The 27,546-nt window shown below is 43.4% G+C and overlaps 1 protein-coding gene across 3 annotated transcripts in view; it reads left to right on the forward strand.

Moving 5' to 3' along the window:
• The window catches only part of LOC146553582 (zinc finger protein 521-like), an 88,615-nt gene that overhangs the window by 1,879 nt on the left and 59,190 nt on the right, over positions 1-27,546 (forward strand). For 2 of the 3 annotated variants that reach the window (XM_085253472.1, XM_085253474.1), the window contains exons 2-3: positions 5,943-5,999; positions 12,754-12,954. In XM_085253472.1, the coding sequence (XP_085109598.1) occupies positions 5,943-5,999; positions 12,754-12,954 (258 nt within the window). The remainder of the gene's footprint in view (positions 1-5,942; positions 6,000-12,753; positions 12,955-27,546) is intronic. The other variant, XM_085253473.1, reaches the window with a different exon arrangement.

The raw sequence follows: 27,546 nt of genomic DNA on the forward strand, positions 1-27,546 counted from the left end.
CAGCTCCATACATAGATTTCATATTTTCTCAGAGCAGATTGGCATTGGCATTATTTTTTTTTCTTGTTTAGTTGGTGTGACATTTGCTATTCTCAAAAGACATATCACATATAATCGTCTCCTGCCAGCATGCCTACATGCTACAAGTGTGTGTGTGTGTGTGTGTGTGTGTGTGTGTGTGTGTGTGTGTGTGTGTGTGTGTGTGTGTGTGTGAGAGAGAGAGAGAGAGACTGTGTGTGTGCATTCAGAAGAACATCTGTTAAGATTTGTGTACATCTAAGTGTGCAGCAGAGAGGGATGCAGAGTGAGCAAATCAGTATGCAAATGAAGTCAGAGTGATGACATTGTTTGTTTTGTTATTGTCACTAAAATTTAAATTGGGAAAATGTGGAGCACGGAACATCGTGACTTTTATGTCTTCATTCCGGCTGCTCAACCGGAGCAGAAATGCAGATACGTCATAGATATTCCCTTGTTTTGGATCGGACCCAAGGAAGGCCAGGCAGATGTTATTTATTGTTCTTTGTCCATCTATTTCCTCAGGGACAGAGATAAACTTATACAGATGTCCACAATAACTTTGTTTGTCTTTTTTTTTTAATTGACATTTGACACTTTATTCTTCTCTATTGTTCAAGGAAGACATGATTGGTCATTTTATTTGTAGTTTCTTGTTTTGTGGCATCTCCTAATTTGTGTCGCTCACATTCATACATGTGTGAGCCCGTGTCTCCTATTCCTGTGTCTTTTCGCGAGCAGACCGGGATCTCCGAGTTCAGATTTCACTTTTATAGGTTGTCTTGAGGCAGTGGTCAATGTGAACGTTCCAATTTTTTCCCCTTTGCTCAGAAAGAACGCATTGTTCTGCAGAGGGGAGAATGAACAGAGATGCCGATGGAACGTGGTGGGAAGGTAGAACGAGCATCATGTGCAGCGTTTTGAGGGACTGGTATGGATAGTATGGACGTGGGGTGCATGCAGAGAAGATGAGAAAATAATGCTGTGACAGTTGGCACTCCTTTTTCCCTTGTGTACCTCCAACACACACCCACTTGCTCAGTATTGGCTGCTTGTGGGAGTCAGAGGTTATGTTTTTGGTCCCATGGAGGAAAAGGGCAACATTACAAGTCCCGTTTCAATTAAGTCTGAGAGACAGATCCGGCTACGTTATTGCTTGGGGGAATAAATGGCACAGGACGAGACCATACATCATTCGCTTATATGCAAACACTTCACCCCAGCCACTGACATTTACTCAATCCTGAGCCTTCTATATTTCTCAACTGTAGGCACATTGTAATTTTGTTTTGATGTGCAGAGGCTTTGGGTCAGCACATTGCCTCAGTCAGTGGTGAGCAGCGAGGAAGGAGGATCTCACTCCAAATCCTGCATGATGACTGCCACGTTGCCTGTCCTCCACTACTTCCTGAATAACATGAGACGCGGTTGATATTTTCATTTGGAGCGCAAATTACACTCTCAGGTCTTGGCACTGATGTGTTCATTGGCCGAGGAGGAAGTTTCCAGGTCTGTCAATTGCATATATAAATATATTTTCTGCACCATTTCCATTAGGTATGGTGATTGCCATGTAATCAGGGCTGTGCCATGTACACCGTAAATATTTGATGATTTTAAGAAACTCAAATTCATCACCAGACAAGTGATCCCAGGAGGTTATCGTGCTTTAAATATACTTGACAGGAAATATCACTTTACACTTTAAATATACCCCTCATGCACTGGGTGGATTTGTAAAATCTGTAATAGGCCTGTAAAAATAAAATTAATGATTAAATTGTCTGTTTTGGGGGAGGGGTTGAATTCCTAAGCTTGTGCATAATAATTCGATTTAAAGTTTTTATTGACGTTTTTCTGGTATTGAAACCAGACCTTTCGGGAAAAACTGAAACAAATATTTACTTGCTTAATCAAAAAAAATTGGCCATAAAATTTGAAGCTTTTCCTTTTAGTGAAAACAAAATTGAACATTTGACACGCATAACCACTCCCACTCCTATTCTCTTCAGTACTTTGAAGCATAGGTCTGTGTATGTACAAAAAATAAATAAATAAAAGTGTGAAGGGGTGGTTAAAGCTTCTGTAGTTTAGTCGGAAACAAGTCAAAAACTAACTTGCCTGTTTTTTTGGGGTTTTTTTTAAGGCAGCCTGTTTGCAGTATGTTCACCGTTAAATGGTCTGAATGTCTAATCTTAATTTTATCAGCTGGAACGCAGACGCATGCTACAGTCCACTCTTTTTTTCTCTTTTCATGTCTAAAAGGTGCGTTATTCTTAGTTTACAGCAAGCTGCAGTATTCCAGTCTGTTCACAATTAATGATCTGTGGCATAACACCCATTAACACTTTTCTAATGTGACACAAAAATATGGATAGTATTATCATTAAGGAAATTATGATGGAGGCATGGAAAAATCCCATTAGCACGGCTGTCAGTGCTCTTGACATGCAGCTCAGTGTGTCGGACTGGGCGTCGCGGGAGCTGGCCGATATGTCTTCTTATTCCATGGCATGTGTCTCTCTTGTTGTCATGGATTGTCTGCCACATGGAGAAAGAGTTCTGATTCAGAGACAATGACGGATTTCCTCCACTGCCGCAAATGAAATGCTACGTTTCTGGGGTTTCTTTCTTTCTTTTTCTTGTCTTTTTTCCCCCTCTCCTCTTGTCTCGTTTGCATTTATGAATAGCATTAATATTTTTGGAAGCTGAAGTTGCAATAATTGCATAATGAGATTATTGATTTGTGACGTTTTTATAGTGCTGCTAGTGGAGTTCTCTCGCGCTCTCTTTCTTTTCTTTTTCTTTTTTCTTTTGCTTACAATGCAAGGCAAAATATAGAATATAAATATTATGCAACATGATTAACATGCTCCTCTATTGCAAATTATTTATGACACCAATCACCAGTTCAAATAATGCTCATTAAGAAAGTTATTCATGTGCAGTGTGTGTTCTCCTCCCTCCCTCCCCAACCCTAATTGAGGAGCGTTGACCTCGTGACCCGAGCTAAATTGAGTTGTAGTCCCTGTGGCGAGCGTCTCCTTCCCGGTCAGTCAGGGCGGATTACACAGCCATTGTGTTCGGCACTTTATCGTCCAAGCTGGCTGTAACCAAGCAGATGAGTCACGCATATCCAGGAACACACTCAGGGCTTTTTTTTTAAATGTCTGAGAAGTGCTGCGAGATACCCTCACACACAAACAGAGACACACCAAATTTGTGGCAATGCTCGCATAAAAGCGCAAGACATGTACGGCATTAAATACATGTATCTGTGCACATACACACTTCCCAAAGCAGCAGGAATTCATTTGATGGATTTGAAAAAGTCCAAGCTTCTGCGACTCTGCCTTATTCATCTCTGTTAAGCCATTAGTTGTTGCTGTTATGGCGTGTCATGGTTTGTGCGCATGTAAATTAGCGTGGGGTATTTTTTCAGTTGTTCAGTTGTGAGGGTTTTGGGGGGGTTTTGTTTCGTTTTGTGTTATTTTTTTATTTTTTGCTCCTCGTTTTGTTCCGATAGAAAATGAATTCATTTCCTAAAAAGTAAGCGTCCCGTCTTGGGAATTGTCACTCACGATATAATGACAGTTACTCCACATTCATTTTTTTTGTGTGTGTGTTTGGCCATTGTGTTAATTAGCGGCCTTTAATGCTGTGCCACTTGTTGTGGGATTATGTTTTTCCTGCTCTGCATTTTGAAAATCAAAGGAGCTGTGCTGAAATGGTCCCATGTGTGTTTGGTATTGTATCAACAAAACCTTGCGGCATGATTACAGTTTGTCACTGACTGAGTGATACACTGTACCTTGTCAAACATTAATTAACTGATAGCAGTGATGCAGTTACAGCAGTGTGGACTGAGTTGCAGTCAGCTGAAGTCATTATGAGGTAATCATGAGCTTCAGAGTATATTAATTAAAAGTGCCCACCCTATTTATATATGTACTGTTATGACTGTTCATCAAATGTCCAGCTAGAAGGAAACGTCACAGGAATTTGGCCTGACTTGACAGCTTACCCTCTATGATTGCTCCTAGCTAGCTATTAATTATCTAGCAGACAGGTGCAAATGAGAAAAGAATTTGCACGGTGATGGAAGTTGTTTACTTTAAATGGCAAAACTTTTAATAAGTTCACCGTGGTGACAAATCATCGCAAACTGCTGTAATGTTTAAGTTCTTATGGCAATGTAAAATAGAATTTTCTGCCTGAACTCCCTCATCTCACCAACAGGGACGGTAATCAAAACAAAAACTCCAGCTCCCACCACCAATCTCTGATAGAACCATGGGGGATTTATTAGGACCCCCTATCTCTAGCCCATTTAAATGATTCTAGATGCAAGGCGCTCAACGGTGTTAGAGAAACTCATTAAACTCTCAGGGCGCCAGCCACTAAGGCCTCCTTTAAGAGGACAAGGTTTCTCTGTTGGCTGAAACAGTCCTCTTTGGAGGCTCTGAGGGATATATACCTCCACGGTGTCCAACTATGTCTGCTCCATCACTTTTAATTGATTTAGCTAATTAATTGCTAGACCCATGACCATTTGTTTTGCATATTTTCTTCCTACATCAATTATAATTGTTGCTCGGGGAAATATTCAAGATATTCGGAAAACATCCCTATATGTAACTGAATTTACATTGTCGTTTCTTTACAAGTTTATTTTGAATAAAAGATTCTTTTTTTCTATATTGGAGTTCCTTGAAAATTCACTTTTGGCTGGACACCGGATGACAGCGAACCATAGTCGCTCCATCGTTTGCTGTCTTCATAAGAAACAGCTCGACACTTTCCTCTTCATTTTTCACTGAAGTTTGACACCTCACTTGACACTAACTTGTGCTCCCCTGTGGAAAAGGCTTCTGCCACCATAGGATCCTGGCTTAATTATGCAAAGTACAGGATATTTTGTGCGATTTTAAAAGTGCGCCAGTTTCTGCTTTGGCAGTCACTGCCACACTCCCCTACTGGGAGGTCCTGTCAGACTCCCCCTTCCTCTTTGCCCAGGAAAATGAAAGGCTAGAAAGAAAAGACATAATGGAGAATGCATTTCAACTGCAGGGGTGGAACGCAGAGGCGTAAGAAGTCCTCAGTGAGACCCTCATTTTACATGGAACAGGTGGGAGACTCTTTTGTTCTCTTCCCGCTGTTAAAATCCATTTCATTTCTTGTACTTGACATGCCACGAGGAACTCTCACCGGTTCCAAAAAGGCTCCAATGTAAAAGGTTCCTACCTTTTACTAAACATAAGTCGTGTTTTTCAAGGCCGGTGCTGTTGTCAGAAAGTCAAAAGTGGTTTAGCTGCCATGCACCTAATGAGCAGATGCGAGTGCCGATCAAGCCGTCACTATTTTGTCACCCACCCTGTTAAAGAGCAAAAACACTTTGCAGCCACTTTGGCTGCATCTATTTTCTATGTGTCTGTTGGCGTCTTATTACATTTGTATACTTTACTGTAGGTTTCATTTTGGATCACAGGATCACAGCTTTAGGAAGATCCATATTTATGCTGCAGTGCTCTTTTCATGATGCCAGTCTAACGTAGCTAACCAGTGCACCGTGCAACCTTCTTACTAATATAGTCATCAAGGTATTTTTCACTTGGTCACTGTTGATGTTGGGAGTGTGTTTCATGGGAGACGTTCATAATTCATCACGTCATTACTCAGTCCAATATGTTATTTACGTGGGTGGCTGTTTGCCTCGTTGCCAAACCTCATACATATGAAAGGCTTGTGCGGATTGCCAAACCACAGGTTGAGCTTTGGAAAGCTGCTGAAATCTCCTGGAGTTTCCATATAGAAAATCTCAATAGTAAATAATAGAAAAGAAGGAAATCTCAATGTGTCTAACTTGTTTTTCGCTGTTAACTGTTTCTTTCCCTCTGTTTCTCCCCCTTCTCTTTTTCTGGCAGTAGAAGACAATGTGACAGAGGACCAGCACAGTCCTGGGCAGACTGCCATTCCAAGCGGTAATGCTCCATTTCATATTTCATCATTTTCGGCTGGAAAGTGGATCATGTGTCTCTGTGTGCGTTTGTGTGTGTGCGCCTATGTGTGTGCGTCTGTCTGTAAAATTTTTTGTTGGGATCAGAATGAAATAAAGTCTGTGCTTCCTGTTTCTGAGGTTTTCTTGCTGTAAACCGAATGGTTGCATGTGTTTTTTATAACTCAAGCGCTTTAGTGCATTTTCCGTGTTTGTGTGCACGCATGCAGGTGTGCCTATAGCTGTCCTTGTGTTTCTGTGTGTTCTTGCCTCTTTTTTTTTTTTTACGCTCTTTGTTTCCAAACCCTCTGTATGATGTAGAATAGAGCTACGCAGATGAATGTGTCCTGTCTCCACGCGTGCCATTCACAGTGGCCCTCCAGGAACAGAGCGGTAATTCAGGTCAGGCTAGCAGAAAGCCCCCTATGAATGAAGCCTGCTCCTGATGCACCACACTGTATATTTTCATTTCATTTGTCTCTGGTAAAGGTTAAGTCTCAGGCGTGGTTATTTTAAACCCGATATGGATGGTTTTGCCCAGCAGGCTGGGGACCCTGGGTACTCCTAGGCTGCCACATTAGTCCAGCATTTACCCATAGCGTTCTGAGTGCCTCTGTGTAAAATACAGGAGCTGTATGCATTACTGCAGTAAATCCTGGCTTAACTCACTTGCTCACTAGTACTCAGTAACTGTTTTTGTCTGATGTCTTGTTTGTTAGCTGGTATCTTAAGGTAGATGTGAGGTTCCTGCACTGATTTAGAAAGAAGCAGTTTTTGCACATACACTTTTCTGCTATCTGTTTCCGACTGAGCTTTTCCTCTTCATCAGACTTACTATTAGACCCTTTTGCCACATATTTGTGTATGGCTAAACTAAATAGCCGGGCCAATACATCTTCTGCTGTGTTAATTTGTATTGATGGCTATTGGTGGGTGGTTCTTTGAAAAGAATCTGCCTCCTTTGCCCGTCTAACCCCGGCTCAAGGGATGAAGGACTGGGCATAAGAGGCAGACTTGCCTCGGAGACCTCCTGTCATCCAGAGCCAAAGCAGAGCTAATGAGTGTGCCTGATTACAACGACCCCCTCAGACACACGAATCTCCCCGTCTCTGCACCGCCTCTATCTCCAGAGCGAGGGGAGACAGCCGCCACATGATCGATGTCTGCCTGTGGAGAAATCAGGAGGGCGCACAAATTAATTTCTCACTTTCCTCATTTGACTTCGTTTGACTGATTTATTTTTTAACCTCCTCTCAGGATGCAGCTTGACGAATGGTCAATGAGGAAATAGTTGTTTGCAGCGATGAACTTTTAAGATACAGCGAGCTTTCGCTTTGCCTATCTGTCACCTGTCTGAGTTTTAAAATGCAGTAATTCTACATAATGCCCCAACAAGTCCTCATAAAATCAAACTGAAAAGCAGCAGAAAGAGCTTACCTGATTGTCATGCGTTTGCTGCTTTGACGGACAGGGCCACAATAGCCATTAGACTTCTGACAAGCTAAGGGCTTCACCAGACATGGTGTCAGGATCTGCCTCATAAGTAGACCCCCAGTTGCGCTCTTCTGTGACTCTGCAAGCATTCTGCAGACCCTGCATCCTGTTTCTTATTCATGTTTGATATGTAGCAAAGGCAAAGGAGAAATGCTAACAAAAGAGGCCCTCTAAAAGATAGACAGTATTATGCATAGTATAGAGGGGCAGGAACAGTGTGATATCTGAGATTTAATGAGGCAGTGTGCTTTTTTACCCAGAGAGTCTGGAGCAGGCTTAAGATCTGCAGCTTGGCTTTACCACTGCGCTGCCTGTGTGTAATTATAACCACATGCTCAGTGCTTTTTCTTCTCTTTTATATATACATCCCTTTCTTTTTTCTTTCTTTCTTTTTTTTTTTTGCTCTTGGCTATTACAGATTGAGGCTTTTTTCTTTCTTTGTTTCTTTTTTTTTTTTTAGAAGACTGTGTCAGCTCTGTCAAAGTGGAGTGGAGTGAGGCAAATAGAAGAGTTTCAGAGATCTGAAGGGGTGTCTGGGTGGCTAGGTGCTCTAGTGTGGAGTAGTGTTGCGTGTTGGTGCGGTGTCTGAGACTCTGGCTCTGGCTGAGGTTGAGGCTGCCCACAGATCAATGTACTGCAGGGCTCGCAACAGCAGGAAGAGGAAAAGGCTCTTTCACTACACCACTTCAGAAAATCATATTCTCTATTATTCATTTCCTTTGATGTTTTACTGCACTAATGGCATAGCAAGGCGCTCCGTGCAATATTATCACTGCCTGTGAGAGCGCAAGTGAGACGGCTGAACAAGAGAAAGAGCATTTGGTGTGTTCAAATGTTGTTTCTCATTCAGCTTCTTTGATTTCCATTCTTCTTTGTGTGCTCATATCTTTTTTTGGTGCAGAGATTTTAATGGCGGTTGATGCCATCTGTATACCTGTGATTATATGTGCTGCTTGCTTCATGAGCTGCTCTCTGTTGTCTCCGTTGTTTGTTCTTGTCTCTCCTGTAATTGTTTGACACCTTTTCTCCCTTCCTTTGCTACTCTTATCTTCATCTCAGCGTGCATCATAAAATTTTCATAAAAATACTACATGTTTATTTGTAATTTATAACAAGGTGCCAAACACTTTCTGCCAGTGCACCACTTTAAGCTCGTCTTTAGTGCTCTAAGAGAAATGGCTTTTGACAAACACCTCTGCTAATCGGTGTTCAAATTTAAAATGGATCAAATGACTGACTAATAATTAGACTTAATAATTAATAATTAGACTTAGACACACACACATGTAAATTCTTGACAATTATTAACAATCTGGCAAGTGTCAAGCTCACAGCCCTGTCGCCGCATCATATTCTTTAATGATGGCGAATCAGTGGATGTGACGGTTTAAGCGGAGAGCCCCGAGTCCCATCCTCACAGAGGAGGATATACTTGGAGGCACATGTGGCATTAGAATGTAGTGTGACCTATATATGGTAGGTTCTCGGCAAAAAAAAAAAAAAAAAAGAAAAGTTTCAGATTTTTAAATAATGAGGTGCCGGCAAGCGTGTGAAGGTTATTCAATCTTAATGTCCTCCTATTTCTGACAGCCTCCCTCACTCTGATAAAGAAGCGTGCCCACCTTTGATCAGGCCTGCCGACACGTGTCGAGAGAAGCTGCTTGCTGGTTGGAATAAATTCTTAATTCGAACTTGGGAGTGGGTTGTTGTAGGACGGGGTGCCATGGAGAGAGGGGAGGGGCGTGGGGTGGTGGAGTGGGGGCATCGTAAGATCAGGATCTTTGTAACATCATGGGGAAATGAGGAGATGGGTCCACTGGTAATGATGTTTTTGACACCCAAGTTCTTACGCTGCACAAAGGAGGCTCTGTCAGGCTAAACCCTGATGGAGCCTGTATCTACAGGCAAGTAAGAACATGGCCCTCAGTGGTTTCACACTTTTTTGTGCTCAGTATGTCTCAGATGCATTTGAGTCAAATTCAGATTAAAACCCTGACATCCGTTAAATTTTGTGCCTAGCATCCACAACTACTTTTTTGTCTTCTCTTTATTGTAGGCCCAAGTTTTTATGAATTTTTCTAGCTTAGGGTTAGATATTAAATCTCCAGTGTTAAGGTTCACGCAGAGACTTAAACTTTTTAGATTAAAATTCTATTAACAGGCTTGGCCAGACAGTTCACTTTATATTATTATTGTTTTTTATTATTATATTTTCTTCTATCCCTCTGTGCTCATGCCTCCCTCTCTCCCTGTGGTCAGTGTCTGCACCTGTCACAGTGTGTGGGCCAGACAGTGGGGGATGAGGCTACGCTTCCTTGCTAGGGACCACGGGTCCCTGGTGGGGCTAATGGAGCAGCGAAGAGAATATCAATTAAAAGGTTATAAATATTTAAAAGCAAAAAAATATTCAATAATATAAGGGTAGGGGGTCCAGGAGAGTCTTCAACTCACAAGATGAAAGTTGTGGCATGATAAATGTCACTAGGCACCATAAGAGATCATAAGTGTGCGCGTGATGGATGGATTTGGACCCGGACAGATATTACACGGCTCTAAAGACGTCAATCACCATTCAGATCCCCACATTTTATTAGTACAGTATTAATGTGCTTTTAGTACAATAAAGGTTTGAAATTTATCCTTAGAAATCATTTTGTTAGATCTTCATTATATCCCCCCTATGAATAATTTCTCAGTCGCAGCTATGATCATCTCCCTTTGAGCCGCCCTTATCAGAGTATGGATCAGCGGTCAGTGTAGCCTCTCTCTTGTCCTTACCTTCCACGCCGACGCTGTTAAGATGCTCATCGGAAATTAACAAGGGTGTTAATTCGAACCTTTGTTTTAAATTAACAAGGGCGTTGGGCCTGATGAAAAATTCTCAATATCTTACACATCTTCGCCCAATATTCCACAGCCATCCCGAGCATACTGGTATCGATCTGCTGTCCAGCCAGTAGAGGCTGGTAGAAGAGAATGTCCTGATCTGATGGATTACTGTATGAGGCCCAGAGGCACAGGAACCTCAGTATTGATGTGGCTCTTTAATCCCACGGTTGGACGTGACCTTGCCGTGTCTAAACCCCCACGCCCCCAGAGCGACTTTCCAAACCACCGCCCCCATCCCCTTCCCCCAAACATGTAACAGTTTACACTTCCAGTGCCGCATCGCTACAGCTCAGGTCGCTCACCTCAGCTGAGTGCAGTGACCCAGCTCGGATTCGCTGAAAGTTGGAGCAGAAAGTTGTTACCTAAAACAAGAGAAAGCAAGGGATTGGAAATCAAACTTACGAATGCATAACGCTGATCCTTTTCCCCGGTAATCATAAAAAAAATGTATTTTATTTGGTCGTTATTGTGGATCTATGAAATAATATGAGAATACCAGTGAAATTCATCCACGCTCTGCTCAGAGGAATGTATTTCTATTTCAGATTAGACATAAAATGCTTAAATGTAGCCATCAGTTGTTTTCCCTGACAGGACCATGCTGTAATATTAGAGAATTTAATGATTCATGAAGGCCTTTGGGAAAAAAAGAAAGTTTTAACCTCCTCCACAGGCACCCTGTAAAAAACACACACACATGAAGTGTTCATATTTCTGTGCATATTGTGAATTCTGTGCCTCTGTGTGCGGATGAATCATAACTCTATATTGTGTGGCTTTTGGCCTCAGTCAGAAGTGTTTCCCCCCAGAGCAAGAAAGGCCTGCATCTGTGAGGATTGGGTTGGGATTTTCATTTTCTTGAAACACCTTCTGTTCTGTTCTGCATGGTCCCACCGGGGACCACAGTGCTGATATTTTTAGAGGGCATGTTCCGAGAGCCTCAGTCGCCAAGAGGGAAGGACAATGGAGGGTGTGATGTTACATCAATACTTGGCGCAAGTGGGGGAAAGAAAAAACCCCTGGGTGGCCTTGATGAGTTCTCGACCGCCTTTCCTCAAGGAATTTCACAGTTTAAGAGCACCCTAACAGAAAGAGGACCTAAAATGGCCGCCCCAGTGCACACGCACCCAGCACCAGTACAGCCACACCTGCACGCTTTTGGTGCCACACACTCCTTGTCCTCAGGCTCTGTTAACTGTGTGCGGGGTGAAAAAAACAGGCTTACTCCTAACATTCCCCTCCGGAGTTTCCAGACAAGCCGAGGAACACTTATTGGAGTGGGGCTTAAAATGGCTGCCAGTGAAGTGCAGAGGCTTTTCTTCCACCCCGCAAAAGCCTAACCAGGGTGGCATGATTGTTTGATTGTAAATATGGTGTTTTAATTAGAAGTATTGTGAAGTGTAAAGGTCGCAATGTGAGGAGAGACAGGGCTGCGGGCCATTCTGCCTATTAATAAGATACTATTCCAAGCTGCTTTGGCTTAACTACGTGTCAGAATGAAGATATGCGTGGTACGCTGCGAGTGAGCGATGCGAGGTTTGATTTGCTGTCGGAACGCTTTAGTATCACGTGAAGAACTTCAGATTAGAGTGGTAATTTGAAAGATGGTTCCTCCTGATTCAGGGTAGTAAGTTGCCCACCCCTGGCACTGCTGCAGCACAAAGCCAACGAGAGACAAAACTGCAGATGGATTGAAGAATATTGATGTGCGCGACCCGCAGCTGCCTGCGAGCAAAGCTGAATAATTTAGGGAAGTGTGTCGTGACGACAGCCCAACACACACCAATCTCAGTTTTTGTGTGTCTTCCTGCGCTATGCTACATACATCCACAGTTCTGGTCTAAATGTCTGAGTAATATGGCAAGGTCTTTCTCCTCTGATAGATGCTGACTGATGCAATTCAGCACTCGCTGGCAGAATTTCATATTTCTTTGGTCCAGCCAAAACTGCAATCCAGGATTTATTAACTACACATATTCCCATCAGTCTAGTTTCATATACTGAAGTTTTGCTTGGGTGAAGCAGGGCAAACACAACGTAAAACCATTTCTAATAACAGAGGGTGCGTGCTTGTGTGTTTGTATGTGTGTGTCGGATTTGTGTGTGCGAGCGTCGTACCGCCTTCTCCGCCTGTATATCTCTCGCCCGCACCTGCCCAACAGTTCTGTTATGGCATGAGTGGTTGAGTTACAGAGGCCCAAATTGAACCTGCATTTTTATTACAGTTTTTATTATTGTTTTTATTAAATCCAGAGTCTAGAAATCCATTTTATTGTCACCCAGAGGAAGCCGTAGTACCTCGCTGTGTGGGTCACCCCTCTGACTATGTGGTGCTGTCATTTCCTGTGGCTCGGCAGATCCAGAGTGCGCCCTCGAGAGGGCGGCGGAGGATGGTGAGACCGGGCATCTAAGGAAGAGGCTGCTCTCTCCAGAGGAAGGAGAGGAGGGAGAGGAGGAGGACGAGGAGCCCGCGCTGCACAGCTGCGACAGCTGCCGGCAGGTGTTCGAGTCGCTGAGCGATCTCACCGAACACAAGATTAATCAATGCCAGCTGACAGGTAAACAACGTTCAGCCCACCGAGCCTCCCCTCCACTCTGCCACTCAGCTCTTCTCCCACTCTCACTCTATGCTTTCATCTGAGAATATGCCACACTATGTGTGTTAGTACACTGCACCAAGGGGAGCACAACACCAGACTACCAGTTTCTTTGGTAGATATCCAGCAGCACAGGCCTCCACACACATAGCGCATTAGTTATATTGTGGTGTACGTTAATATCATCAGAGACGACATCTAAACAGGCCCACACGTGCCCATTAAAATAGATAGCAGTATATGTATTTATAGTATGAGCCTCGTGTCCTTACATGTGTCAGTGCAAGGTTTTATACGGCACCATACTAATTCGAAACGTTTCAATAACACCGAGTATTAGTAACATGGAGCTAGTAGGTCCCACAGTAACCAGACCACCAACTGGAGATGGATCTTTGCTCCAGGAAAGTCCCTCAGCTGCTCCCAGTGCGAGCTAGCTGCAGTAGTAATACCTTGTGGGATTGAAAGAGAAGGATGCCATTGGCAGACTGTGTCATTGACCTGTTGATGGATGAATAGGACTATAAATACCCTGACAAGGTGGCAGACAGAACTAATGATGTGAACTGAAGGTTTCCATGTGCTTCTCCTGGACTTGCTGTCCTCCTTTACATGCCCTGACAGGCCCGTATTGAGAAACACCATCTGATACTCATTTCATAGTGTTTGGGCACATGTCTCGTCTCTTTCTACTGTCAAAAATAAAGTGAACTAAAATGTCCTATTTCTGTTTCAGATGTAGTACAGACGCTATTGTTTGTCATTCAACAGAAAAGCCCAGAGATGTTTACGATTGAGTTGCATTCAGTCTTTAAGTATGATGACTAGCCTGTTTCATTTGGGCTCAAAGTCCAATAAAGTCATGTAGTGCATGGTGTGTAAAAATGCCAGTCATAATTCTTTAATGACAGTCATTGCATGTGTTATCATGAGGATTTTTCTCTTTAATATGTTTAATATTTCTCACTGAACCCAGTAATCGACTCTTTTATTGATGCCCCAGGGATGGTAAATGGACACAAGAGGAGAAATTGCAAGCAAGAAAGTTTATGGCTTAAAGATACACTCGATAATTGAAGTGGAATAGATAGCACATTGAATTTTAAAAAGAAAATGAATGTATGTATAATGTATATATATAAATGAATGTATATAAAACATAAGACAGAAAAAAAAACTCAACTGCACTAGCAACATAAAAAGTAAGCTGGTAAGTAAGCATTTGCAGGAAACAACAACCTCAACCAATTAGAGATGTCGCTGTTTTCAGTTTTGTAGGGTAGTTCTTTTCCGTGACATTGCAAATAAGATGGGTTTCATGCAGACCTGTGGTTCCTACAAGAACACATACTGTTGTTTCACAGTGTTGTAGCTCTTGGTAAGTCTACATTACAACACCATGGCTCATAATCAAAACCCCTGCTTCTAGAACATCACTGTTGCGCTCCATTAGAGGTAGTCCTTTAAGCCTTGTGGTTATGTGCTCTAAGTTCAATGTCACAGCTTACTTTATCCATTTCAAATTTAAAGTCTTGGAGCACCTCAGTGCACAGAAACCCTTCCTAACAAGGCTTTTATTGTGAAACTTTGAAAGAAAGAAAGTGTCGTATAAACATCATATTGTAACCTTAGGTTGTTGTTTTTTTTTTTTAACACAACTTTTTTTGTTGGGTCACTCAGCAGCAGGATGTTATTACTGACTAGCTGACAGACACAGTTGTCGGGGTCATGCGCCTCTCTGACTGTAAGGAATCTTCCCCAGCTGGTAGAAACAGTATTTACGTGTGTTATGCCCCCTCTTAGAATGTTTCAGCTAGCACTTTTGTGTATGCCCAGCAATAGTCTCTTTTCTGTTTACATTCAAGCACAGTTTGATTTCATATTTTGCAACCGTCAGCAAACCACAAATTATAGGTTAGATATCCCATGAGTTTTACAAAGATTTTCCATTAACTGTGAGACAGCCTCAAGTCTCGTGTTTTTGTGTACTCAATATGTAAAAATGCCTTCTGTTACCCTCCTGTCTGTGTTAATTTGAGCAGAAACGCATACATGTGCATTGCACAATTGATTTTATGCCCTGCTATGTGTTTAAATTCAGAAGAAGCGACACTCAATCAGCTAAAGGTTTGAAAACTGACTGCACTCTTCACTTCTGCATTACTGTCATCCAACAAAAAAAATGACTGGTCTAAGGGAAAGAAAGTGCAGAGTCTCCTGTCACTCTTTTTTTCTTCAATCTGACACCCAATTCAATCAAGTCGTTGCAGATGTGTGGACAGTCTTTGTTTGGGGACAATTTGAGGAATGCAGAAAGAAAAGAAAAAAACCCCACAAAGGATTTTATTTAATTAAAGTTCTTCCTATACTTATACTGTTGCACAACACTGAGAAAACAATAATGTTATAAAGTTGTGTTTCTGATTCAGGGACAGGTCTTTAATGTTCAGCAGCATTTTCAGTATGTGGTCATGACTGACTCAGCCATATTTTTTTTCTATAATTAAGCCTGTCTTTTAAAAATGTCAATCTTATGGACAAATAACTCTTAATTGCTCAATGATGAAAAAAAAAAAACACAGTTTGGATAAGAGCCCCTGTGGAAGCCAAACAAAAGATTCTAATTGCCATTAGGGTATTGTGATTGTGCAGAAACACTCTATTAGTATTCAAACACAGTGGGAGAAAAGAAACTTCTAGATGGCATACTAAGTACTTTGAATGTGTGTGTGTATGTCTGTGAGTATGTGTTTGTGCATTCTCTGGAATATGGGATATGAGATTTCCTATGTGGCATTATGTAGACATCCATGACCAATTAATCTGCCTTACATCAAGTCTCTACTCACAGATGGATCCTTTATTAGAGCCGTTTTCTAATCAACCATCAGCACCTGCTAAACTCTCCATTTTTACGATTTCAAATATTTTATTTTTGGTTAACAAATTGCAAAAGCTTGACTGGAACCAATCCATGTATGAAGATTTGCATGCTGACACAACTCTGCATTTTTTCCCCTCCCATCAAAACATATACAGTGAGTTTCCTAAGACAGACAGCCCATATACAGTCAGTAAGCTTAAAAAATACATATTATAAAAGTAGTCGGATAAGGCAAGTGAAATAAAGTCTAAACAGATTCTAACTGTGTGTCGACCACACCCGATGGACAGAGAGAAAGAAAAAGATGTTACATGTCACTGCGATCAATGGCGGCCATTGTCTCTCCCCATCTGGCAGAGGTATAACACCTTCCCATGCACTTAAGCTGTGGCCACTGCAGTGCGCTAAGGGAGCACATGGGTATGGATTGCCTCGTGTCCCCGATGCGATCGGTGCTATTGATCGCACTAATGCTGGACTGCAGAGGAAGGCGAGCGCCTGAGAAAGAGAGCAAGGGAGAAGAAGGGAGATGTGGAGAGTGAAAGAGAGGGAGAGAGAGTGCTGCAGGAATGTGTCCCCAGGGAGCCCGTCTTGGGCTGGGGCAGGGCTTCAGGAATGCTCCCCAGGAGATCCCAGTGAAGGCTAGGGCAGGGCTGGAAGAATGCTCCTCTAGAGAGTTGAGAGTGGAGGCTGGCTGGGGCAGGGCTAGAAGAATGTTCCCCCAGAGCACCCCTCTAACTCTGGGGCAGAAGTAGAGAGGCTCTGAGGGGGGAGACCCCCCACCCCCCCCACCCCACCCCTCGGCTCCAGAATGGCTGCGGATCAGGTTTCCGTGTGGGGATCAGCATCCTGCCGACATGGCTTTAGGCTACCCTGGGGAAGAGACAGGAGGCTGGAGGCATAGCTATTCCATAGGACTTTCCAAAAACGCTTCACAAATGCTTTGTCTCACTATCACGCTGCATTGTCTGCGCACACTTATAGTGTTACCTATCCTTAATGGAGAAAGAGAAACAGTGTGTGTGTAGTTTGACTTTTGTTCTCAGTTGGCACAAGAGATGTTCATATGCCAGGTATGAGATTGCAGTGGTAGGCAAGGAAACATGCCTTCAGGCCTACTCGCCAAAGAAATACCTTGCTTCTCATCTCATTTCAGCTTGTGTTTACTAGCCCACACTGTAAATAAAAATAACACCTCTAGCTCAGAGTTTAATTCAAAAGATTGCATTTTCACACAGCCTTACTCGGTCAATTCTTCAATTCCGCGTCTCTGAAGGTATTTGAATAGCCTAGTGCACACATGGGCTGGCAGCCTAGTGGCCGTTCTTTCATTATGGGTCCAGCTCCCTTGAGCAACACCTTTTCTTGTGTCCTTCACTAGAGGAGGGGCATGTCTGCTCCCCCCAGAGAGATCTGTGCCCTGCTATTTTAACCCTCTGTGAGATGACCTTTTTAATAAGTGTCTTTCTCTGCTTTCCTGCCGGCCACTGTGCGAGCAAACAGAGCATGTCTTCTGCTTCCCTCAGATAAAGGAATCAATCAGAGTGGGTGCAACAGAGAAAGAGAGAGAGATAACTGGGCCATATATGGATTTATATTATGTAGATTTCCCCTTTTCCTCATCCCTGTAGACACTGCAAAATGCACTCAGCTTCAATAAAACACATTTCAGATTTATGAGAAAAATACAAATGAAACACTAATACTCACTGAAAAACAATAACATTTCCTCACAATGCAGAACATGCTAATATGATAGAAACTCTTTCTCTGTTTGCAATGGGCACCATTTCTTTTTTAAACCTGCTGATCAATGTCCCCCCCTTCTATTCCCAACCACAACATGTTTGCTTGAAGTGTTTGAATTCATTTACATCAAGCCTTTGGGTCAGCAGCATGGAAACATTCAGTAATACCCTCAACTATGAACAGACTCCTGGCAGTCCGTGCTTTATACTAACTGTTTCCAACAGGCTCCTATTGGTTGTACTGTTTTTTTTCTACTAACTTTGTGTATTGATCCAACAGCTGCTTTGTAGCTGCCAAGAAGAATGTGCCAAACTGCAAAGACTTTATTCGCTTCAAAAGGGCTCACATAAGAAGAAAAGCGACATGACAAGACCTGATTAGCCGAACTCTGAGCCACCGCCGTTCATCAGAAATTCTGCTGTGTTTTTGCCGGGGTGTCTTGCGACATCCTGGTACAAAGAGCAGCACACTGATTACAAGGCTTTGAAAGGAGGAGAGGCGGTCAGGGGAGAATAGCTACTTCTGGCACAACGCAGCCACTGAAAAGAGACCTCATGCTAGAGTGAGCTCTTACAATTGGGCTTGAGTCTTTCCTGTGTATGTGTTTGTGTGGGGGGCATGTTCTACGTGAGCGTCTGAGAGAAAAGAAAAATAGGTATGGAGGGAAAGAGGTAGAAAAGATATTAAAGTAGATGTTGACTCCGTGGTATAGAGTCCCCGTGCATTTCCTCTTTGTGCAACAGTGCCAGCAACGTTAACAGGAATGTCATTAGGAATTCAAAGCATATGCCCTCGTGAGGACGCCCTCTTTCTCTTTCCCCTGTGCTCCACACGGCACATATTATGCACTGTATAAAGTATTTATTGGTCTTTGTCAGACGAGGGCTGCATTTTCTGCAGAAAAACCATCAAAATAAGAATAGAGGAACTTGCAGGGTTTTTTTTGTGTGTTTTTTTTGCTCGGCTTTGTGGGTTTAAAGCATAAACAACAATGGCTAGCACTGCAACTCTTTGCTTTTCTCGTATCCGCATCCCCCATCTATCTAACACTCTGTGTCTCTCACGTTTTCGCTTGTTCAATCAGTCATCCGTGCACACACAAACACTTATTAACAAGCACGAGCACACACGCTCCCTCTCAGCACCTGCGTGCCTGCACTTTGCATTTTAGACGACACATAATTCATCGCCCAGGAGGCTAAACACATGCCGGGACTTCATCCAGTTGACCTCTTTCTTAAGTAGGTAGCCACAAAAGCCGAGATGACATGTGGACAAAACAGAGATAATCTCCTGCACTCACCCAGAACTACAAGCTACAAGCACCTGAGCGAAAACCTATACCAACAACAGTGTTCTTATTTCCCCTTTTTGCTGTGTAGCGGTCCTTTGAAACTACTGTCTTCAGTTCTGAGACAATGACCAGCCCAAGAAGCGGTTGTTTCGGTTTCTCTCACACTCAGTATCTCTCCCTGGCCCTGGCTCTGCCTGCTCTTTGTTCACTCTCTTCCTCAGCCTGCAAGTCTTTTTCAGCGGCACAAGCAGAAGAATGGCACATTAAATCTTAATAGGACTGCGTCTGGCCGTGTTGAATTGCAGAGCGTGTTAAGCCGGCGCTTTCCTCCCCCTTGGCACACGCTTGTGGAAGTGGAAAACAATTGAATAAAAGAAACCGCTCTCTCTCTCTGTAACACAAGTGACTTCGGCTGTTCTGCTGAAACTATGAGATTGAACTGACTCCAGCTCACAAATGGCTTAAGCCCTTACTAAGAGACTGTAAAATAAACATTTGTACTTTTCAAGATGCATATGTGGAAGGTGCACAGAGGATTTACCTGACCACCCACAATGAAGCCGTCACATTATTCCCTGTTCCAAGTGACAGCTGAAAAATGCTGCCGTAGACTCTGTGCTTAACTGGTGGCTGAGGAGGCAGGAGTAACCTCGCTAGGAGGGATATGTGAAATGTATGAAGAGAAGGAGATAAAAAACTGAATATTTAGATTGAATAAAGTCAGAAAAAATAATAAAGAAGTAGAGAAAAGACAGTGAAGGTAGGGAAGAGCCAATCTTAGCAGCAATGTGAGTCCAGGCCTTCTTTGTAAGGCAGTCAGAGGTGGTAATTAGCCAATGATGAGTTGACGGGTTGTGTGTCCAGTGCTCGGCACTGCTGGGTGGGGCTGTGGGAGGTAGATAAGGCCAGCAGTGGGCTTATCTCTGAGAAGGACAGGCACCAGGCCTGCCAGGCAAATCCACCCACAGACCTGCCGTATTTTATTAACAACATCATTAATGCCAGACAGGTTATGTGCGATGGCTCGGAAGAGAGACGGGAAAAAGTAAAAAACAAATAAAGTCTCAATTCCTGCTTGGCCGGCCAGTCTAAAGTACATAGGCACCGGTTGACGTGTTTTGAAAGCAAGGAGCTTGTGGAGATGTTTACCAGGTAGGCAGCCAACGGAAGGGCACGGAGAGCGAGCTTGGATCTTACCTCTGGGTTTTGCTCATTCTCCTCTGGGTCCCCAGAATTCAAATGATTTTCTTTTTTTCCCTTTCAAACGTGGGACTACTCACCAGAATAATGATGAAGCAGATACAGAGAAACATAACTAGACACAAAGAAAAGGCAAAAATGTTGTTTTTTTTTAACTTTACGGACATCCAGGGTTTCATTTTTAAACACATGCTTTGTAAAATGCTTAGTTTTCCCCATTTCTCTTTCTCTCGCTCACCTGCATCTTTCAATCAGGTGTTCAAAGTTTTGTCTTCTTCATGCTCCTTTAAATTATAGAGCATTAGTAATGCATTTATTACATTTTCTTTAGTTTGCAGTAATCTATTGACCTTGAATCAGATGGCACTATAACAGTTATCAGTTATCCTTTTGTATTAGTATGTGAAATATGCCAAATAGCGTTTGTTCAGTGGCATGTCTCCCTATAATAATAATCACCCCCAGGTTATGAGGATGTGACCTGGGTGCACCAATCAGTGTATACCTCACTCACCCCAATGCACACCTAAATGAAACAGGCTTTTGAATCGTCTTCTGCAATTTCCCCCAATGAAAAAAAAAAAAGTCTTAGGATTTTGCTCATGTCTGTGTGGAAATGTACTGCACATTGATCCCCATAGGGCTTTTTCCTTACATGGCTTTTGCCAAACTCACCAGTAATGGGAGGAAAGGAAGGAGGGAGTCGGAGGGTGGTGGAAAGAGTGACCAGTCCGACAGGTTTATGTCTCCCTGCAGGCTGAGCTCTGTGGAGCGGGCCCACAGGAAGGAACGGAGCCAGCTGTGACGGCATCCTGCTAGCCACTGTGGTTTAGGAGCTTTGGGGCTACACTATCACCAACTCAACATTTCCCCCTCTCCTCTACCCTTCCCAGGGGTTGTTTTTGTTGGCCAGGGGGCAGTGTTTGGGTGGGGGCTGCTATGTGGCTCTGTGGAACAGCCACTCCTACACTTCAGGATATGAGAAGTTGAACCACCCGCAAGGACAGGGATTCTCAAATATCGTGTAAAGTAGCACATTTGTTCCTTAGCACTAATTGCCATTTTCAGACTGGAAGGTAGGTTCATAAATGTTATTTTATGGGCACGATGGGTGTCATTTAAGGTCTCCAAGGCCACCAGCTGGACTATGCTTTGGCAGTGAAAGCACCATGTGCTATAACAGAATGTAATGGTTCAACAGTAAAGACATGCTGTCAGGTAGCACAGAGACGTCCTTCTAATGTTAAGAGCAGTGGACAGATTGGGTGGGGGGGGGGACTGAGAATGTAAAGGTTATCTGATCTATTCCACCTCCAACCTGCCTGGCTGATCAATCTGCTGGAAGAGTCAATCGATTTGATCAGAGAGCCTCTCCTTAGAGAGGACCTCCCAAGGAGTGGGTAGGATTCTGCGAAAGGCTGCCAGCTTGGAACATGTCTCCGCGATAAACCGAGACATTAAAATCCCTGATTAAATAGTAACTCACCACCTGTGGCAGCCATTCTCTAAATAAGCCACTGATTTAAGACGGCAAAGAACATCTACTGGTGCTGTCACTCCACCGTGTTATCAGGCTCATTATAAATGCAATATGTGTACAGTGAAATCACATCAACAAAATCCTGCAAGACTGACTGACAGCCAAGAGAGATCAGGCCGTAGTAAACAGAGTGGTAATCTTTATATTAGGACATTATGTGCCCCCAGTCAAAGCATGATGCATCTTTCTCATCATGAACTTGGTTTGTAGAACATACCCCACAAACAAAGTCAACAGACAAAACCATCTTATGATTGGATTTTAATCCAATTGCATTATTATTCAGGCCTCCCATTGGCCATTCATTACTCTCACATGGAGCCTGTGTGGGTTGTTATCACCCAATCAGGCTCAAGACTGTATTCTGGAGAGCATGCTTTCGTTTGCATCCTTTAAACCCTATGAGCCTTCCCTCTCTCTGGGCCCGCCAACAGAATACCTAATTCCAAAGTAAACTGATTGCTCTCTCCAACAAGATTACGCTGTGATGATGTTAGCCAAATGAGACTGCTATTCAGATGCAACCAGGGCAGGCAAGGATGCTTACCGCAAGATGACTGATCAGCATGTTAAGAGAAACAAGGTTGGGAAAAAAAGAGGAGAAAACGAGGGATAGAAATCGAAAGAGTGCGAGAGAGTTGTGTGCGTGGGGGTAAGCAGAAATGTAATTTGCTTCTCACCTCAGGCGACTGGGCTCTGAGGCCAGTAAATATGCAAACAAGCTGAGCCTGGCCATCAATATGAAGACCCTAGATGATTACTAATCTCCACCGCTGAAGTAGATTGAGGTCTGTTCAGCAGTGCCATGTAGCATGAGGGTAGGGGTGGGGGGGGATTGGGAGGTTAGAGTCCAAACTTCGTCTCCATGTTGGCTGCCAAGATTATGCACAATTTAGAGTTATAGGTGTAGCTGACCTTCAGTTTGGGAAGTGCTATACTATTTATGATGCATACCAATTAGCAATAGAGCGGCAATAAAAATGCAGGCGTCTTAAACCTATATTGTACATGTTTTTGAAAGGATACATTAATCATGTTGTGAATGTAATTCAGAAACTTCTGCTGCAAGTTTCCAGTAACTTTGAACCTTGTTTCAAACTCAGCCTAGTCTTTTCATCATGGAGAGCTCCTTGTCTGATATGAGCTCTTAGACGTGCGGCACAGTAGTTTACCAGCCCATTGTCATTCCCCATCCGTAATCCGGGATAAAACCTATGGGACGCAGACCGGTCTGGAGTCATTAGGTGTGTGCGTGGCTTACCCAGACAGCCAGATAAACCAGATGCCTCGGGATGGCCAGGGGTCATCTCTCTGTGTGAACACGTTGTTGATGTCCTTGTTTGTCTCTACCTCTTCTTTGCCCGTATCCCCCCTCACACCCTTCATCATTCCTTTTTTTGCGTGCTTTCTTTCACTCCCTTGATTGCCCTGCACAGTCATCACAAACACAGAAGTCCGCGTTGGAGCTTAGCAGTCGAAGAACCTGTCAGCTAAAGGGAAGGAGGAAAGAGAGACAGGGGAGTTGACTGTGGCCCTAGGTTGAATGCCTGAGGGTGTACTACGTGTGGAGGATAGTTAGTGCAGAAGGACACGCCACAGTCTGCAGGTGAATTCTCTCATTTTGGGAGACTTAATGCATTTGAATCATCACCTCTAGGGGGACGTCTTATGACTTTCTGTTACAGAATGAGCCTTGATATAAAATGCAGCAAAGGTTGTGTGTGTATGTGTGGTTTGTGTTTTTAATACAGCAGGAGGGCCTGTAAGAGGAATATATATATTCTAAGAAAGTCTTTCCAGTCCTAAACATAATTGACTATTTCTTGTATTTTGGAGTATGTTTCCAGCATTGAGCTTTACCCTCTGCAGTGAGTGCACAAGGCTTGAGGATGTTTACCTGGCATGGTGCCTGTTGTAGCTGCCCTCCTGTTGAGGAAAAGCAGGTCAGGGTATAGCTTTGTGTTTGTTTGTTTGTTTGTGCAGGTGTGTGTTTTTCTCGCACGTGTGTATTGTGTGGCTTGTGAATGTGTATGGCTTCGTGTGTGCACGTATGTGAAGAGGAGGGAAGATCATTAAGATAGAAATAGTCGGAGAGTGCATTACATTCAGCTAGTTAAAAAAAAAACACAGAATGTAATCTAATGTAAGCAGTTATTTTTCAGGAGAGGGCGGGGTGGTCAGTGATGGGGATGGTGGATGGCGGGTAACTGGATTCTCAGTTCACCTGAACCATCCATCTGCTCAGCCATCAATCTTCCTGCTTTCTAGCCCTCCGTTCATTTACTCATCCACCCATTTATCCAGCCTTACCCATGGCCAAAGGGCCATGTCTCTTTGTGGCCCTGATAATCTAGACCAATTTCCTCTGCAATTTATTTCCCAGCCAACCACCCACCTGGTCAAGCAGCATCAGGCTTCTCAAGGTAGAGCCACTCATCCCAGCAAGCCCCTTCCCACCAATCACAGCCTTCCCCCCCCCCCCCCCCCCCCCCTCTGTCCTCAAGCCTTAGATCTTTTTGTCTTTTGTGTTCTGAAGTTTCAGCTTTATACAATAGTAATGGAGCATCCTTTCCTTTACAGTAATCTCTGACACCACTCAGCATGTGTTGTTTACCTCTAATGCCTCAGCCCTTCTTCTTCTTTGATTTCTATTATCATTTCCTATTTCTACCACTTTCTGTGCTCCTTCATCTCCGTCTTTCTCTTCCTTTGTCACTTTCTCTTCCTCTCTTTCTTGCATTCTTTCCTCCTTTTCTCCATCCTGTCATGGCTCTTCAGTATTCTGCTGCTGTCTTGTGTAGAGTGATTTTGCCCAGACACGTCTGGCTCTGGGTAAAGTGCAGTCCCCAGAGAGCGTGCTCCGCAGCCCCCAGGTCGCCAGCACCATGAATACATTATGATCCCCATTTCCATCCTGTTGCCACGGCAGCACTTTTGGAGCCGCAGGGCGATTAAGACGTGTGCTGTCGATACCCTGATAGGAGCAGAAGTTGGATCTGGAAGCTGGCCTTTGATCAGATTTCATCCTCCTGCCTGCTATTGGTAGCTTCAGTGCAGGAAGACAAAGACGGAGTCTTGTGGGCTTTTTATTGGTTTGACAAGCTCACCTGCTGCACATAAGCATACCATGCATCCATCCTTGAGCTTTTTTTCCCACCTCTATGCTTTATCTCTGTCTTTCCTGCCTGAAACCATTTCCCTCCCTTTTTCTCATTTCCTTTGCTCCTCCCCATCACCGCAGTTCAGCTAAGGCAGCATTATACGCAGTCTCTCTCTGCTCTATGATATTCTGCTATGCTCACAAAGGAAGCAACTCCCTTACCTTTTATTGTTTCCTTTTTTCTTTGGGGGATGATGTATAAAACATGGTGCCTCAGGTAGAGGATGTTGGGTAGGAAGCCATGTCCCCCTAAATGGCCAGCCGTGTGCATGCGCCTAACACTTCACTGAGCAATCTGTCAACATGTCAGCAACACATGTTTTGTAAAAAGCCTCTGGTGGGAGCCAGGGGAAAAAAGGCACTCCTGCCAGACCAGAGAGGAAATGCTTTTTTCTCCTCTATGCAGTGGATTTTCTATTGCTGGTGCTCTGTCCCACGGGCCCCCCACCACCACGCTCTCCTCCCCCACACATACACCCGTTGTCTGCACTTCAGAAATTTGAACTGGGGACCCTCGAGGGGGTTTACTGGGAGGGTGGGGGTAGGCTGCGAGGGAGGGGCTCCCTCTTTTTCAGAGCGTATGAAATTGTGAAGGTATATTGTGGCAGGTCCCCAAGCGGTCTTTTCTAATACCTGAGTTTCTGGCGAAGCTGGAAATTACCAGCGGCTCCCCCGAGGGACGGCTTTATCCACACCAGGAAGGGGAGCAGAACTCAGTGGGGAGGTTACTTAATGCATGGCTGAAATAAAAGAATTTCTGAGAGACAGAGGCTGAAAAGCTAGCTTTTTTTTTCTTCATTTTTCACCCCCCTCCTCTCTTACTCTCGTTCCCTCTCCCTTTCTCTTTTCCTCCCCAGTAGTATAGTTTACTACTCTCTGCCTTCTCTTGAAGGGTTCTAGTTTAATAAACTTTCAGAGGATCCTGCTGGTGCAGACAGCTAGACAAATACCCTTGTGTGTTCTCTTTTGTCAGAGATACAGCTTTTTGTTATGTTCTTGCAAATTTGATTTCTCCCTCTGTCTTTCGTTTTCTCTGCCGCCCTCTGTCTCTCTCCCTTTCTGCATTTGTCTTCATCTCCCTTGTCCTTCTCTTGCTTTCTGTCTCCCTCTTTGATTCACAAACACATAAATACACACACACACACACACACACACACGAAGTTAAACTCTCTTGTGGTTGAGTTTATTGTTTGGTCTGTCTCTTCGTTCTCCCCCTCTGTGTTCCCTTTTGTTTTCTGTATGTTTTGTTGTATTGTGCACAGAGGCTGAGATGCAGATAGAATGCAGACAGTTTGCCCTGGGTGAAGAGTGTGCACAAGCATCGCTGTTATCTATTTAACAAAACACATTATTCTATTTATACATGACCAAATTCTTTAAGTTCCGCCTACCGTTAAGGTGCAAAGTGCAGTATATTTTTCATCAAGGAGATTTAGAGCAAAGTGTTGGGGGCAATTTACTCATCTCTGTATAGTTTCTACTCACTGAATCCAGCTGCCTTTTTAATCAGAGCCTGTATCTAATGTCTGTGCATCATTAAGCTTGCCATGTTCATAACCTATAAAAAAACAACAACATAAAAATCTCATCCATGTATGAAATGCCTCTCTCCTTGCATCTTAGTTCCTCTGTCTTCCTCCCCCTCTGCTGTTGGTAAATAATTCAACCTTTCCCTGTAACAAGTGCTGGCCTTAATAGGGAGCAGTACCTGTAGTTGGGATAAACAAGGCAGCCGGCCTCACCAGTGAAACAGAGGGATTTGGGCTTCATGAGGGCAGAGGAATAAGTCGTTTCCTTCTGAAAGGCAGAGTAGACTGGCTGACATTAATTAAACCCTATAGGATAAAGGTTATCTGAGGCCTAGCAAAGCAGAGGCCGTGAATGCAGGATGTTATGTCTGACGAATCCTAATCAAGACTTCTTGGTGAAGCAACATGTACGGGTTGAGGCATTATATGTACGCTATGTCTGTGATATTATTATTCTAAAATCTGTGTTCCTGCGGGAACTAATTTTACAAAAGAGTGGTATTTCATCGATAGAGGAAAGGCACTATGATGTTTGACTGTCTGTTTTCAGTTGCAGACACATGCTGATAAAACAAAAAAATCGTTTTAAAAAAAAAATAAAAAAAATACGAAGAACAGGCTTTGCTAGAGTTTCAATTCCAAGAAATTTCCTGGAGAATTTCATGTTGAGAAAACACTGTTGCCCACTGTGCTCTATGGCGGAAATTGTGCCAAGGAGTCTCCCATGTGATGTGTGATCAGTGTCGGATGTAATGTGTTACTGTAATCTCATCAGCTTGTTCATGACACAGTAATGTAACACAAAACTGCGACTTAATTCAGTAATCATATGATAATCACTAATCAAACAAATCTGAACTTGCTTTTGTTACAGTTCCTCAATTATCTGCATGACGAGTAGAGGGCAAAAGAAAAAAAACCTAATTAGCTTTTTTGTGTGCGCTTACACCAGAATCTCCTCACCTTAATTGGTAAGAGGGTGAAAACATGGCGATGGCAAAACTGCAGGACGGTTTATGACTTTTGAGTTGTTAAGTTATGCACATTGCTTTGAATTTCGTTTGCACACTGTGTCCAGGACAAAAGCAGCTATCTACTGCAGCAAACACAAGATCAAGGCTCTCCAAGTCGCTGCAAACGTGACATGCTAACACAAGGTTAATAGCAAACCACCCAACCCAGAAGTGAGTGTATAAC

The sequence above is a fragment of the Mchenga conophoros genome, linkage group LG18 (assembly GCF_057382185.1).
Source record: "Mchenga conophoros isolate Kocher_MC1m ecotype Shallow Benthic linkage group LG18, M_conophoros_male_GT1.1, whole genome shotgun sequence".
Taxonomy (NCBI): Eukaryota; Metazoa; Chordata; class Actinopteri; order Cichliformes; family Cichlidae; genus Mchenga; species Mchenga conophoros.